The following is a 17,762-nucleotide window of genomic DNA, read 5'->3' on the forward strand; positions in this document are numbered from 1 at the left end:
AATCGACCACTGAATCTGCCGTAGTGTGTGAGCTATTCAGGGATGACGGAGCACAGCAAGCGATGATGGCAGTGTGTTCCCGCAGACGAGCAAGGTAAACCCCTGGATGTCTTGGCTAAGACGTGATTTACGCCACTTCTTTTTCTGTCTCATTTTGTCCACCAAACTTATAACGTTGTGCATGAATGCACAAAGGTGAGTTTTGTTGATGTTATTGACTTATGTGGAGTGTGCTAATCAGACATGTTTGCTCACGGCATGACTACAAGCTAATCGATGCTAACGTGCTATTTAGGCTAGCTGTATGTACATATTGCATCATTATGCCTCATTTGTAGCTATATTTGCATCCAGCCTTTCCCTCCACCCACATTTAATGCCAAACAAACTCATACCAATCGTTGGTTAGAAGGCGATCGCCGAATTCGTCCTCGCTTCCTCACGTGCCGCTGTCTGTCGTGATATGGCTCATAGCTTCAGTTTGTTTTTCTATATCGTTTTCGCTACCTGCCTCCACACTCCAACCATCCGTTTCAATACATGCGTAACCTGTTTAATCTCTTACGCTGCTGAAATCCGAGTCTGAATCCGAGGTATTATCGCAATACCTTTCTGTGCTATCCGCCATGTTTGTTTCTGGTGGTTTCACGCTGTGACGTCACAGGATAATGGACGAGTGGATGTACCGATGGTGAAAATCAGGCACTTTGAAGCCGTTTTTCGGTATATTGCGTTATGGGTACAATTTTGAGAAAAACTTCGAAAAATTAAAAAAAGGCACTGGGAACTGATTTTTATTGGTTTTAACCCTTCAGAAATTGTGATAATGTTCCCCTTTTAAGTTAAAAATCTACTGGATGCTGGGGGATTGAAGAGTGCAAGTTCGAATCATGCACCAAAACAAAATATAGACAATGTGTCTGGTTTATGGAAGAACACTGGTTTACTTCTTGAGCACTGTCATGGCACACAATCACCCTCACCTCAAAAAACATAAGACCTGTGATAACTCCTGTTTCAATCCTCATTGAACAGAACATATTTAAACTGACCATGTTTGAATGCTGACAACCCGTCAAGTTGAACAACTCGATTTGCAGTCCACTGTTTTTCTTTCTCAAAACAAACATATGGAATTTTCACAAAGTTTTTAAACATTCATTTTCACTTTGAAATATCACTTCGCGTCAATAAAATGTTATTCAAACGCTCGCCTCAGCTGCAGGTACTCGCTGTTCCTCTTGCCTAAATGCCACACTGAGACGGTCAGGGGCACCGAAACAAGCTTACTTGTTATTTAACCATCTAGCTAGCTTACTTGTTGTCGCCTCCATTCGCTCTCCAAGACACTACGTGTCTACTTTGCTGCTAATCATATTTGGATGGTTACATTTCGAACACTGTTAGTTCTGAACCAGTTGTAGTTATAGAGTATTTATTAGTAGCCAGTGAGAAGGTATATTTTTGACATGACATATTGTAAACAGAAGTCACAAGACCGGAAGTAATTTACCCGAGAGGGTGTGCCTCCATAATAGAGTTGCCAAATGGGAAACTATTTTTTTTAGTTCTTTGCATGCATGGTATAGACTTTTACATTACATTTGAAGGGATAATTATCCACCCTAAAAACCCAAAACATTCTCTGTCATGTAAGTGTTAAAAAGAAAGCCAAAAAATGTTGGTCGATGAGAATAAATCTAAAAGTAATATTGAATGTAGAAATGCACCCAATTGCTGGAAATGTAGTCTGGATTTTCAAAATGTTGTTTTGTGGTTTGCGGGATAGAAATGCACTTGTTTCTGATTTTTCTTCTTTTTTTCCTCAAAGGGTGCTCACATTACTGTATAAAGAACCCACTTAAGCCAATGTTGACAGCCAATGGGTCACTTCTAGGCATGTCTTAGAATAGTCTACAATGTTTTTAATTTTAATGCATAGAATTGCTAAAATGATGAGTGAGAGGAAGCCATGTTAAATTTGGAAGCTCAATCAACATATTCTTATCTCAAGTTTTCCCACATTAGAACAGTATGCAACAATCTACTTTAAAAATATTTGGGTTTATGTTTAAGCCCATGTTTGCCTACACCGCGTGTGGCCGATTGTCCTACCTTTGGCGTTGTTCACCCGTTTCAAATTAAGTCGTCAGACATCGTACTGCTGTCACTGGAGAAGTCCTTTCAGTCATTTTACAATGTCTCCATTAAAACATTTAGACATTAAAACATGCAGATACTGTATAGCGGGGCTATTCAACGTTTTCCAGGCTAAGGGACTGGTCCTAATGGTACCTTGTTATTGTGCATGAATATAGAAATATTATTAGTTATTTGTTTTTATTTCAAACCAAGGTGAGTTGGGTTACAATGTTACTGCAATTTCTAAACTACATTAGAGTGTGTTGAATTGATTGTATTTATTTGAATTTATTTTTATTGAGTTTTCAGAAAACTACCGTGAGAACAAACAAAACAAGGCAGTTGAAACTGACACAGTATGCACAGTTGCATGGAGCCATACCTGGATCCCATCTCCAGTGTGCGCTGCATATAATTTACATACAAACATGCTTCATAGATAATGTTTCCCCCCCTTTGTTACATTTAAGTTGTCAACCCATGCACAGAATACATAAAAAAAAAAAAAGAAAAAAATACAAGAAGTAAAAGAAGGGAAGAGAAAGGGGACAGGAGTTGTTCGAGATGTGGAAAGCTGCTGATATAAGGTGGTTGCATCAAATTCACTTGTAAAATATTCTAAAAAGTCACACCAATTTTTTTTTTACTTTTTAACAGAGCCCTGAATAGTGCATTTGCATTTTTTCTGGTTTAAGATAGCCATCACCTCACAAACCCATAGTGAATGGGATGGAGGTTTGGTCGATCCCCATCAAAAAATGATAAGTCGAGAGCTAGTGAGGTTGAGAACGCTGTGACGTCTTAGTGGTGTTTTGATAGCCTGCTGTTGCTAGGGGTAACCCAAAATATTGCAATAACTGGATCTGGCTTGATACTTTTTTTACAAATATGTTTTGAAAATATCTGACCAGAATGTGTGTAATTTTGAACATGCCTAAAACCAGTGCCTCGCAGGTGCCTGGTGGCATCTGATGCAGCTTGGATCTAAGTCAGGGTATATCTGAGTTAGTATGACTGTGCTTAAGTGCAGGCGGTTGAGTATCTTAAATTGAACCAATCTGTGTCTAATACAAATTGAGGATGTAGTGTGTGAATGTTGTGTGTCTATCTGTGTTGACCCTGTGATGAGGTGGCGACTTGTCCAGGGTGTACCGCCTACTGCCCGAATGCAGCTGAGATAGGCGCCAGCGACCCCCCGCGACCCCAAAAGGGACAAGTGGTAGAAAATGGATGGATGTACCCTTTTGATAGCTCTTTGCCAGATTTTCTCAGAAAGCTCCATGCTCAAGTCTTCCCCCCACCGTTCTTTTGGACGATGGAGAGAATTACCTTGCAAGTCCCGTAAATACTTGAAATCAATATTGTTGGCCCTAATTGCCGCCTGTAGCATAGAGTACAGAGTTTGAATCCAAGAAATAAAAGTTCTGCTAAATACGAATTTGTTCAATGATTTAAAAATGTGTCCATATTCGATTCTGTGAAAAGCTTTGTGTTTCTGGAAGTTGGGTCGAGTGTTCAGAATTTACAATATTAAAGAGGCAGCGCAGGTTGTGATACCACAGCCTGCCCTTTATGAAACTTGTTTGGTCAGGGTGCACAATAGTTGGTAAACCAGATTCCAATCGTAGGACAAGGATTTTTGTAAGTATTTTGTAGTCACAACATGTAAGCTGATTGGTCGATATGATTCACACTTGACTAAGACTTTTTTTTTTTTTTTTGTAGAACAGAAATTGAGGCTTTGGTCATAGATGCAGCTGAGATAGGCTCCAGCTCCTCCGCGACCCCAAAAGGGACAAGTGGTAGTAAATAGATGGATGAATGGATGGGTCATAGATGCAGGGAGCTTTTTTTGTTTAAACAATTATTTGGAGACGGAGCAAAGGAATGGTGTCAATTTACTGGAAATAGTCTTTTGAAATACAATAGGGTAACCACTTGGGCCTGGTGCTTGTCTATTTTTCATTAGTTCAATTGCTTGGCCAATTTCAGTTTCAGATATTGGCTTTTCTAGTCTGGATTTATGTTTCATTTAGGGTGGACAGGTCCAGATTTTCTACAAAATGGTTTGCGAGACCACTCTCTGAGCTTTATAGGGAGGAGTAAAAAAATGTAAACTGATCGTTTATGTCTTTTGGGTGTGATTTGATGGTGCCATCAGTGGATTCTATTTCTGTGATATAGTTGGCAGCCGAGAATTTGGGTAGGTGACGAGAAAGCAGCCTACTCGCACATTTTTCATGTTTGTAGTGGCTTTAAGTGTTCCTCATAAGGTAAATATGTTATCTAGTTAATGTCAAGGAAAAAGTCAATGTGAGACTTAAGTCCACAAAGTAATTTTCTGCTAAGAGTGTAGAATTGAGACGCCAGTTGCGCCTTAGGGCTACATTATTCTGGAGCCAAAGCTCCATGGTGAGTGGTCAGAGATGACTATACTATCATAATTCCACATTTTAACAAATGGAAGGATTTTTGTGTCTACAAGGGACAAAAATAAATCTTTGAATATATCTGATATTCCGCAAAAAAAAAAATAACTAAAAACTTGTTGAAAAATAAACAAGTGATTGAATTATAAATAAAGATTTCTACACACAGAAGTAATCATCAACTTAAAGTGCCCTCTTTGGGGATTGTAATAGAGATCCATCTGTATTAATGAACTTAATTCCAAAAATTTCTTCACAAAAAAAGAAATCTTTAACATCAATATTTATGGAACATGTCCACAAAAAAAATCTGGCTGTCAACACTGAATATTGCATTGTTGCATTTTTTTTTCACACTTTATGAACTTACATTTATATTTTCTTGAAGTATTATTCAATAAATATACTCATAAAGGATTTTTGAATTGTTGCTATTTTTAGAATATTTTTAAAAAATCTCACGTAGCCCTTGGAATACCTTCAAGTACCCCCAGGGATACGTGTACCCCCATTCGAGAACAACTGGTCTAGTTGATAGACAACCAGTTGTTGAAGCACAAACTTCACACTGTTGTTCTCAAAAAATAATAGTTTGCTCACACATTTTACTGCAAGTCAATTTCTCAGTTGCCTGTATATGCTTTGTTTTTGCCAGTTTACATACAGGTATGTGTAATAATGGAGGTTCCTAGTTCTTAGATTTCCTTTGTCTCGTGTGTTCTAGCAACAATTGGTCCGCCATCCAATGTGCGCCTGGCTACTCATGGAAGCAACCTCTCGGTTTCTATCTCTCATCCACTGACCAGTTTAAATTGCTCCATGACAGAAGAATTTTCCAAATTGTCCTACAACATCTTGTACTGGGAACATAATGAAGACATGCAGGTAAGTTTTCCCAATTATTCTTGACATAAATAGTACATGTTCTGACAACCACAAAACTCGATCGACAATTTCTTGTGGGTTTATTGATATCAACCGTTATGGTAAATATTAATTGAACTCCAAATTTAGGATGTTGCGATCAAAGTTTTACGCTGCCGATTCTGATACCCATCATACATACGCGAGTGAGATCAGCCGATACCAATCAAATGTATTAGCCATACATTTTTTAATATATTTATGGGGAGTAACAACATCAACACAATATTTAAACTATGACTGTATTCTCTTTTCTTACATACAAATGGTTGAGAAAAACAAAGTCAATAGTACACAACAATAAAACAAAAGCAAAAATCACCTGTACCACTGTAACTTCTACTCATTTAAACCATTTGGTTTTTGCCCTTAAAGTCCTCCTGTGTCAAGGGAATTATTTCCTGAGTTTATAAATGAACAAAATCAACAGAAAATGAAAATATTGATTTGATGATCCCTCAAGTAACACTTATATACTGATATAACCGGTAACATGGACACCACCAATTGGCAGACGATTCTTCCTCTTACGTGTCGCGTACTGACTGCAACGTTGCGGACACACCAATAGTTGTTGTTATATTTTCCTCTCTTGAGAACACTAATTAATTTACTCTATAATGACCTGTTAATAACTGCTTACTTTCTACTGTAAATTTGTTCCATCTACACTTCTTGAAGATTACTAGGCACTTAATTATTTCTTTGTGTTGTTTAAAGCCAGGTTAGCATAGTTATTAAAATGCCTGTTCCTGAGTTGCTCTTAGTGTTCAAAATATTTAGCCTAGTCCTCCATTGACAATATACTTAATGATATTTAAGACACTATGAAATGTAGTCTATATTCCGTAATGGGGTGATTATTTTTATTTTAGGGAAGTGGCTCCACACTGTATACCTGCCAGCTGCTCGGTAATAAAAAGCATTCATCGTAATTGCCAATCACGTAATTTTTCCCGACAATTGGCCGATATTTATTGGTTGGTGATTGAGCCGCACATCTCCACTCCATCAATAACTTTTGACGTTTCATTTTTTCATGAATGAATGAAAAATCATCTTGACAACCACACAGCTTACAAAAGATGGTCTTATAAAAGAACCACGTAGACTCTGAAACTGATGGCAGGTAACAAAAACGGAGAGTTAAGCAGTGTGGGATTACAAATTTAAAGGGCAGCCGGGTGTAGGGCATTTGCTCTAGTAAATGTTAGGAATGTATGTTTTAGTAACTGAATATACATTAGCTGTGTGTTTTCACATATTGTACATTTGGAATACCCTTTTCACGCTTTGTGTCTAGGATGAAAACAAATGTTTGCTGGTGTATAAAAGTGATCTCATACTGTACATATGATTTAAACTGGTAAATAACAACTTCCACATTTCTTTCAGGTATTAGAACCCAAGATTTTGAAGAGCGATAAGTCTGAAGTGACTCTGACAAACCTTAAATCTTGGACATTCTACTGTGTAAGGGTCCAGTCACGTTTCGACTTCTACAATAAGACCAGTACATTCACCTTATCCAAGTGTATTCAGACTGAAGGTAAAAAATTTTAAGTACCTTTTAGTACATTTTAAGACACAATTCTTGCATCTTGTTTTATTGAGGCTGTCTTTTCAAAACTGAAACTACATTTTGTTAACACCTTGGTATTGTAATTAAACCGACTGTGCGCACACACAATGGCCAAATTATTTCGAAATGTGAATTTATAGGGTGGGGAATGGTCAAAATACGGTCTGCTGACCCATAAGTTATCTTAAGAGGTATTATTATCATGGAAATTTACAATAACGTCATATTCCAGGAGTTATTTAAAGTAAGTAAGGTTAGCTATTCACTGTGTGCATCATGTATTTGTCGTCTACGCGTCTATTTATATGTAACAATCCGAACAACCTTTCTCACCTAAGGTGCGACTAACAAAAACTAACACATCAATTTAACACACATATGCCGCATAAAGTAACATACCCACTGAACCTTGTGGACATTATAAAATGTCGAATCATCTTAGAGATGTTATAATTACACCTATACTATTCCACTGCAAAACATGATGGGTAATATGCAAAACACTCTGTTGCCACACTTTGCCATGTTTAGTGCATTTTAGCTTTTAGATGTTTGACTGCAAAACATTTAGGTGTCAAAAAAGTAAACAAGATAGTAGTCAGACTTTTACATACTCTTAATATTCAATGTTTATGGTTAGTAATACTTATTGCAATATCTTCACAGTCTGATGGGGTCATTGTAAATACAGTTAAGTTATGTGTTGTTGTTAAGGCTGTTAGCCACAGCTCGCTTCAATTAATGCTTGAGCAAACTGAAGTCCATAATCCATCACGCAGGTCTGGAACTGTCACCCATTTCTCTCCCAAAACGCTACACAATTGAATGTTTCGCAGTTAAATGTAAACGCCCACTCTCTATAACAATACTCCTTATTACCCACCATAACAACAACCAGATTTTTATCACAGAAATGAGCGAACTGCTCTCATTCTGCGCATCATCACTTAGTATTCTGATACTTGGAGACCTAAACATCCACACCCTCAAATTCCTCTGCTGCTGAATTTTTTGAGCTCCTGGACTGCTCCAATATCAGACATGTCGAGGTCCCCATTCACAAGAAGGGCAATACCCTCGACCTAAAGATCACTGACTCTGTCCCCATCTCTCACCCCAATGTTTATGACCTGGATGTAGGTTTGTACAGTAAACCTGTACTAATAAAGTACCGTGATACTAATTGATTGAAATCAGTACCGTACTGCCTTTGGAAAGTACCGTTTTCGTTCTTTCATCTGCGACGGTGACTACAGAGCCGAGGCGCATGATGTTGAGTGGGTCATGTTGAGGAAGTATGGCAAAAAACGACATATCTACTGGTTAAAAAAACAGGGTGGGTGAAGCGCAATATCGAGGTATTTGGGCTTCAAAACTAACGATAAAGGTGACTCTTTAAATAAGGAAGCTCCGCGTTTCAAGTGTTGCTTTTAAACCCGCCTTGCCAAATGTGGCGATTAGTATTACCACATTTGCTTCAAACATAAGTTAACATTTAAATAATAAGCATTCAAATCTGCACTGTGAATTTTAAAGAGTGACAGGTAATAATGTAGTTGTTACACCTGCTGTTCTGCTCCGGTGCAAACTGTAGTCAAGGAGCAAAGCGCAGACGTCTGCTTGCTTTATTATTAGTTTTGCAGGACACAACCGGATCCGTTTATTTTTTTACTGCACAGTGCATGCATGCGCTACCGCCCACTCACTCACTGACGTCACTCAGACAACACGTTGCCGTTTACACAAAAACACACGCCGTTAAATATTAGGGTAATTAAGACCACCCATTTAACATCATCGAGTGCAAGTAAAATGACTGAGTTTGGTAACAAATTGCTACGATTTGTGTTTTATCTTTAACAAATGTGTATTTTACCTGCTACATGGCTTATCTGGGTACATTTATCCATATTTTTGTTTTAGTACTTACTGATAATTTTATTTTTCCTACAGCACAGATCAGGATTGACATAGTTCATGAATAATTTCATATCATGTTAGTAAAGCTTTTTTATTATATTCTAATCAAATTCTTGATTTTGGAAAATTGTAAATTGTTCTTTGAGTCCAACAAGAAAAACACAATGTGTTTAATGCCCTTTAATTTATATCTTAACCTTCTAAAATTTTTGTTTGAGTGCAATAGGAAACATGTTTATTGCATTGTAAGATAAGATTTTCTGTGGAAATAAAGCCAGAATTTAAATTTTTTTGTAGTTCCGTTTATTTGTAAAAGTATCTATACATTTTAGTACCTGTACAAAATTATTGGTATCGGGACAACCCTACCTGGATGTCTCTTACCATAAAATAATTTAAATTATTTTATGGTAAGAGAATATACTCCAAACCATGTCACAGTATCTATTTCAGGAGTACATAAATTCCACTAACTTAAACTTGGACATTAACAACCTGTGTACTGTTTCCCACTTTTCCTCAGTCAGTGACTCTGTTAAATATTATAATAATAGTCTCCAGAACATTGTTGAGATACATGCTCCTGTCAGGTCGCGCGCGTGTGGTCACCTTCAAAACGTCTGCCCCGTAGTTCACGAGTGATCTCCGGTAGATGAAATTGGCTAGGCAAGCTCTTGAGCGAAGACAATTTACAACGGGCATAAATGTACACAAAATTGCCTATATAGAACACCGAAACAGCTACAGCAGAGCACTTGCCACTGCCAGATCACAATATTATCCAAACATGATCGGCAATAATCCTGGCAACTTTTCTATATTATCAATCATACATAGATAGATGGATAGTGCTTTATTGATTCCTTCAGGAGAATTCCCTCAGGAAAATTAAAATTCCAGCAGCAGTGTACAGAATTGAAATAAAGTAAAGTAAATAATGGGGTTAGAAATGGAAACAAAATAGAAAAATATTACAATAAGAATGAAAATAAAAATCAACAATGAGAATACAAATATAACCGTAAAATAAGAATATAACAATAGAAACTTGGCAGTAGTGACCATGTTATGAAAAAAGTATTGCACTGTTATTGTTATTGTATCATCTGCTCAAACCCCAAACCCATACTTGCAATAACACCACAAAGTAACTTCACCTCAAGGGTAAACATCCGCTCTACCGCTGGACTCACCAAACCAAAGCCAATCATCTTTCTAAGCTTTGCTTTACCACAGCGAGACAGATTGAGGACATCATCCGGAAAATGAAACCCTCAACAAGCCCCCTGGATCCTCTCCCCACCCCCTGATAAAAACTAATTCCACCAACATTAGCCCCCTCATAACCAAAATAATAAATCCCTCTCTCCAGAGCAGAAAAAATCACACATACACCAAAAACGGCAATAATCTCTGTCTGGACTGGAGCCTGCATTGCCTCAGACTGGAAGTCTCTGCAGAGAGTGGAGAGGACAGCGGAAAAGATCATCAGGACTCCTCATCCTCCTATCCAAGAGATCACAAAAAGCCGCTGCCTGACCAGGGCTCAGAACATCTGCAGAGACTCCTCCCACCCCCACCAAGGACTGTTTTCACTTCTGGACTCTAGAAAGAGGTTCCGCTGCCTCCGTAGCAGAACCTCCAGGTTCTGTAACAGCTTCTTCCCTCAGGCCACAAGACTCTTGAACGCATCATAATAATCCTCTCAATTCCCCCCAAAAATTGATTAATTTGCTGGAATATAAAGACAATATAACCTACATTCATAAACGTAGATGCACATCCAAAAGTGGAATGTATTAATCTGTGCAGTAATTATTTATTTATATCTGCACCTTATTGCTATTTTATCCTGCACTACCATGAGCTAATGTAATGAAATCTCATTCTTATCTAAAGTAAAGTTCAAATTTGAATGAAAATAAAAAGGAAGTCAAGTCTATAATCAAACCTCATCTAAAGAAACCCTCCCTCGATCAAAAAGTATGTGTATGTTTTTTGTGTGCTTTTAACTTGCCATTGGAGCACTTTTAAATTTTTTTTTTTTTTTAGAATATAAAGTGTTTATGCATAAAATGAATTATTATTATTATTCATTTTGTGGTTTATCATTTTAAACAGGCCCTATCCCATTGTGGAAGAGGATTTTGTACTTCCTGGGCTCTTTTTTCCTGTTTTTTCTGGTGGTTCTGCTCCTCTTGTATATTTCATTGAAGTGCTACTGGACAGTCAAGGAAACTTTCTACCCCAAGATCCACCTTCCACCATTCTTTCAAAAGGTATGCGACACAATGCAAAAAAGGAAGTGATTCTAAAACAATAAATAGAAATGTCTGTTTTTTTTGTTTGTTCTATGAATATCACAATCCCATATATTTGTTTTTCTATCTTTTTGTGAGTCCCACTCCTAAGATAAACCTGAGTCTTTGTTGTTAATTATTAGTGTAGTCTCAAAAGTGGATTTTTTTTCAGGTTTAGCTTTTCACAGCAAGATTTATCTCCCTAAAATAATACAATGTAGCATCACACTGTACTTCTTTGTGGAAACTGGGTTTGACGAGATTGGAGTTGAAGCTCTGAGACTGTGCAACAGAGGGGTTAGGGGTTGAAAAGAAGAGAGACTCGAGCACTACTGAAGAAAAGTATATTTTAGGACATCATACATGCACAAAGACATGCACCTGGGGATAGGTTGATTGGCAACACTAAATTGGCCCTAGTATGTAAATGTGAGTGTGAATGTTGTTTGTATCTCTGTGTTGCCCCTTTGATGAGGTGGCGGCTTGTCCAGGGTGTACTCCGCCTTCCGCCCGATTGGAGCTGAAATAGGCGCCAGGGACCCCAAAGGGAATAAGCGGTAGAAAATGGATGGATGGATACATGCACAAACAAACATCACTTATGTCATTTATCACGAACCCAGTAGTGATGTGAATCCCTAAACATTTGTAAAGATATTGTCTATTAAGGTTGCACTGGTTGTGGTTATTTTGCTAGGCTTTGTAATTAATGGGTATAGCCCTTTTTCATATAATATCTCAACAAAAATCTGAGGTTTGTTTATGCTAATCTACCTTTAGAATATCAATATTATAATCTCCACAAATTACAAGAGTTCTTTTTTTAAATTTAAACAGTTAATCATACACTCTAATTTATCCATGAAGGTTTCCACTTTTGATCCTGGTTTTCTAGATACAAATTAGGGGTGTGGGAATAAATCGATTTGAATTTGAATCGCGGTTCTCACGTTGTGCGATTCAGAATCAATTCTCATTTTTTTAAAAATCGATTTTTTTTATATATATATATTTTTTTTTAAATCAATCCAACAAAACAAAACAGCAATACCATAACAATGCAATCCAATTCCAAAACCAAACCTCACCCAGCAACACTCAGAACTGCAATAAACAGAGCAATTGAGAGAAGACACAAACACGACACAGAACAAACCAAAGGACTGAAACAAATATTATCAACAACAGTATCAGTATTAGTTATAATTTCAGCATAGCAGTGATTAAAAATCTCTCATTGACATTATCATTAGACATTTATAAAAATAAAAAAAAGAACAATAGTGTCACAGTGGCTTACACTTGCATCGCATCTCATAAGCTTGACAACACACTGTGTCCAATATTTTCACAAAGATAAAATAAGTCATATTTTTGGTTCGTTTAATAGTTAAAACAAATTTACATTATTGCAATCAGTTGATAAAACTGTCCTTTACAATTATAAAATATATATATTTTTTAAATCTACTACTCTGCTTGCATGTCAGCAGACTGGGGTAGATCCTGCTGAAATCCTATGTATTGAATGAATAGAGAATCCTTTTAAATCGGGAAAAAATCGTTTTAGAATTGAGAATCGTGTTGAATTGAAAAAAAATCCATTTTGAATCGAATCGTGACCACAAGAATCGATATTGAATCGAATCGTGGGACACCCAAAGATTTGCAACCCTAATACACATGCAACAACAATGTTTCTGTTTTGTTCTAATTCTATCTCAACAGCTACACACTCCATTAAATAATTTTTGGCCATTGATTTAACTGGTCTGCATTTGAGTTCACTATATGTATATAGAGGGCCACTGCCCATCCAGTCCTATTGGCTCTGCTAATGACATACAGATCATAGCCCTTTATTTTTAGATCAACCTCCTTGCCTTTCTTTATCCATGTTTCGGATAAAGCAATTATTTTAAATCTACTTTTAAGTGACTCCAAAACATTTTTGATTTTAGAGAGGTGTTTTGATAGACTTCTACAATGTAAAATGAATCAAAGAAAATGTATTTTTTATGCGTCATCAAGTTGTTCCTCAGTATAATACTGGCAATAATCCTATATGCTTAAATATGAGTCTCTGAATCCTCTTCATTCTCAGAATCAAATGTGCCACTTTCTGTATAATCAACACTTGAAAGGGCTTCAGTATTGAAAGGAAGAGTCATGAGTTCCTTACAGGAGATCCAATAATCAAGCAAAAAAGAAGAAAACAAAAAAGACAAATGCACTCACTATTTTCATTTGTACTGATCCAGGTCTTTCAATTTTCCCATCACAATCCCTTTGGCTTGTTCTGCTGGTCCGTTCGTCCGGATGAAAACTTTTCCATTCCTGGTCGAGGTTGATTGGATTTTATTTTGCTTTTTGAGGATCCGGCTGATCCAAGCAATTTCCGCATTTTTATTTTTCATGTGGTCATTTAGATAAACTCCATTACCTTTGAATTTCTTAGCTTCCTTCAGAATTTCCACTTTGTGCTTTTTATTTGCAAACTTGATGATGACTTTAGGCTTTTTTTTTTTTTTTTTGTCCTTACTTGGAAGACTGTGACATGCTGATATGTACTGACTGTCCAAAGGAATGTGTTTACTCTTCACGTAGCATACCACTTGTTGCTCCAAGGTGTCAAGCTCTTCAGATGCTGCATCCTTACCATGCTGGTCATCAGGTGGCCCAGCAACCAGGGCATAACTCTGATGCCTGGTCTCCAGGCCGGTGACCACAATGTCATCAGCTTTGGAATACTGTTCCAAGTTATCCACCCTTTGTTCTAGGAGCTCAATCCGTTTATTCTTTTGTTGGATGATAGCCTTTAGCTGCCTGATCTCCTCCATGAGGCTTGACAGTTTCCTCTGTTGTTCCACCACTTCACTTAGTTCCCTTGACATAAAGTTTAGGGAATCTTTAATTCCCGCTATTTCAGCTGCTAACTTTGTGTTGGTAGTCATTGTTCGTCGAGCAATCTTGACTTTTGTAGGATGTCAGTGCATTTTGATGATTTTAGTGGATTTCATTAGGCCTTTCAGCAGAGAGAAACAGTTGCAGCTATCTTGCTCAAAAGCCACGCCAATCTGGGGAAGGAAAAACCCCAGTAGGGCGAAACAGAAGAAACCTTGAGAAGGGATCACAGATGTAGGGACTCCCTTCCAGGGTGATCGCCTGCACTGAATGTCAAGTTGCTACAGTTAATAAATTGTTAAATAATATTGTTAGATGTATTTGTTGTTAGATTAATAGATACATTGGGAGTCCAGTCTATTGGGGAACCAGCAAATAGTCATGTCAGGAGTGTATTTTCTTACAGGCTAATATAGTCAGCTATGCAGAGATGTGTATAGCTGTGCATGGAAGAGTGGTCCATCTCGAGTCTCAGTTCAGGTCAGCTAACACTACCTCCAGATTGGTTCCTCTCCAAAAATCAACTTTGGATACCTGGTATCCTCTTTTGGCAGGAGAGTGTTCTATTTTGGTTTCATCTTACCACATGACATTCTCCCAATCCTCTGCTGTATCATCCATGTATCCATTTTGGTAAAAACTCAACTCGTCGTGTCTGGAGGAAAAAGAATACTGAGTTGGATCCCAAGAACACCAAACCTACTGTGAAGCATGGGGGTGGAAACATTATGCTTTTTCTGCTAAGGGGACAGGACGATTGATCCGTGTTAAGGAAAGAATGATTGGGGCCATGTATCGTGAGATTTTGAGCCAAAACCTCCTTCCATCAGTGAGAGCTTTGAATGGTTGACCAAATACTTATTTTCCACCATAATTTACAAATAAATTCTTTAAAATTCATACAATGTGAATTCTTGGATTTTTTTTTCACAATCTGTCTCACAGTTGAAGTGTACCTATGATGAAAATTACAAACCTCTGTCATCATTTTAAGTGAGAGAACTTGCACAACCGGTGGCTGACTAAATACTTTTTTGCCCCACTGTAGTTTACCACAACCAGGTGTGAATGAATGTTGAGTCCCACTTCTCTGTGAGCGCTTTGAGTGTCTAGAAAAGCGTGATATAAATCTAAGTTTTTTATTTTTTTAAACTGTTGCTGGTAGGACATTTCAGAGTACTGGGGTCCGAAAAAAAAGCTTTTGAGCCTGCAGACTTTTTTGGGGCTCAATGAGTATGTTTTTGAAATTTAGCTTTTGGGATGGAACATAGGGCACAATACAATCAGCAAGATAAGATGGTGCTTAACCATTTATCATTTTGTACGTAAGTAATAAATCTTAAAATCGCACCTTAAATGTACCGAGAGCCAGTGCAAGTGGATCAGTATAGGTGTAATATGATGGAACTTTCTTGTCCTAGTTAAAGGTCTAGTAACCGCTTTTCGTACCAACTGCTATCTTACCTCTCTACCCTGATGTATGGTCACATTCCTAATTGGGACGATAAATTGCATTTTACACTTTGACTCCCAGGAGATTTTATATTAAAGTAACTCTGGTTGATTCTGTTCTTTATTGTTTGCATGGCTTTGGCTCGCAGCACATGCTATGTAGAATAGAATATAATCAAACTTTATTGTCCTTGTCCTTGAAAAGTACTGCAAAATTACATTTTCAGTACGAACCTGTTCAACCGCAGACATACGCTGTTCAAGGAAGACAGAACAGCAACAATAAAAAAGGTGGTCAAAGTTTAACATGGGAGGAGGATGAATTAAAAAAAAGGTAATCCCTGACAATGCTTATATATGATGTGGAGGGGCTCATTTTGGGGGCAAAAAAAACCCTCAAACAACAATGAGCACACAGAAAACTAGAGACTTGCAATGGGGGAGTCCCTCATGTACCTGGCAGCAAACGTCTCATCAGGACAGGCAAGTTGCCTCGAATCTGTACTTTATGTTGAAAATATTTAGGCAATTAAATTGAGAGATCTGTTTAAATTTTCGATGAGTGCAAAAGTGAGGCACTTAGAAAGTTAGGACAAGACATAACCAGAGAAGTGGAACAACAGAAATCACACAGAGGGAGGGAAATGAGACCGTTTTCGTTGAGAACCAAGGAGGAAAGATGTCTTTTTTTGTAGTAAAATAGTAGGATTTACAGCACTATATACCAAACAACTTCAGTTTCATTAGTGGCTGTAGATGGAAAGATAGATGAATACATTGAAGAAATATGCCATGTTATGTCATTTTTAACCAGTGAATTTTCTAATGACCCACATCATTTTTCCAGGATTCTCATGACTCCTTTGGATCCGATATTCCTTGTCTACCATACTTGGGCTCAGAAGTATTTTGTGACGAAGTTCTGATATGTGAAAAACCCCAAGGATTTCACAGTCTTCCCTCAGAAGTTCTCGCCTCAAGCCAGGAACCAAATAGCAGGTTAAGTCACAATTCTTTCTCAATGATCATTTTAAAGAGGACAAATTATTTTGTGAAAAACTCCCTTTTTAATTATTTGTATACACATATTAGTTAATTGCTGATCTAATTTGTAATATCTGCAGTGCACAAGTAACTTTGGTAATGCACCCTGCATCTGCAATGACCCAACTTTACATAGCTTGCATGCATTTAGATGCCCTTCAAACATAGCACCTTAGCAATAGTACACATAAATGTGTCGCGTGTGTGTGCGCGTGTGTTAGCGCGTGTGTGTGTGTGCGCGCAGCCTCCTGAGAACCGAGGGAAAAAAAGTATTTCCATTAAATCCTTGTAGATGAGACGGCTACTCACAATTTATAATTTTAGAAAAACATATTTATTTTAGATTTTACAGCAGTGCTGCACAATAGTGTATAAAGCTGACATTGGGATTTGTACGTGTGTGGGGAAAGTGGAAAGCAGAACAGGTTGTGAGCATGGCTTACTGTACTGACAGGTCTGCTTATCACAATGTCGCTTAAATAATGTTTGCTGATACATTTTTACACCTGGAATTTCTAGTTTATACATTGTAGAATCTAAAGCCTGTTAATGTTTTTAAAGTACCGTATTTTTCAGAGTATAAGTTGCTCCGGAGTATAAGTCACACCTGCCGAAAATTCATAATAAAGAAGGAAAAAAACATAGAAGTCACACTGGAGTATAAGTTGCATTTTTTGGGGAAATTGATTTGATAAAACCCAACACCAAGAATAGACATTTGAAAGGCGATTTAAAATAAATAAACGATAGTGAACAACAGTCTGAATAAGTGTACGTTATATGATGCATAAATAACCAACTGAGAAGGTGCCTGGTATGTTAACGTAACATATTACGGTAAGAGTCGTTCAAATAACTATATCATATAGAACATGCTATACGTTTACCCAACAATCTATCACTCCTAATTGCTGAATCCGATGAAATCTTATACGTCTAGTCTCTTACGTGAATGAGCAAAATAATATTATTTGATATTTTACGGTAATGTGTTAATAATTTCATACATAAGTCGCTCCTGAGTATAAGTCGCACCCCCGGCCAAACTATGAAAAAAAAACTGCG

At 37.4% G+C, this 17,762-nt stretch overlaps 1 protein-coding gene across 1 annotated transcript in view; it reads left to right on the top strand.

Moving 5' to 3' along the window:
- The window catches only part of il10rb (interleukin 10 receptor, beta), a 38,198-nt gene that overhangs the window by 16,008 nt on the left and 4,428 nt on the right, over positions 1 to 17,762 (top strand). Inside the window, exons 4-7 of the mRNA XM_061918526.1 lie at positions 5,296 to 5,456; positions 6,891 to 7,044; positions 11,119 to 11,276; positions 16,501 to 16,652. Coding sequence (XP_061774510.1) covers positions 5,296 to 5,456; positions 6,891 to 7,044; positions 11,119 to 11,276; positions 16,501 to 16,652 — 625 coding nt within the window. The remainder of the gene's footprint in view (positions 1 to 5,295; positions 5,457 to 6,890; positions 7,045 to 11,118; positions 11,277 to 16,500; positions 16,653 to 17,762) is intronic.

This window comes from Nerophis ophidion, linkage group LG13 (genome assembly GCF_033978795.1).
Source record: "Nerophis ophidion isolate RoL-2023_Sa linkage group LG13, RoL_Noph_v1.0, whole genome shotgun sequence".
Classification (NCBI taxonomy): Eukaryota; Metazoa; Chordata; class Actinopteri; order Syngnathiformes; family Syngnathidae; genus Nerophis; species Nerophis ophidion.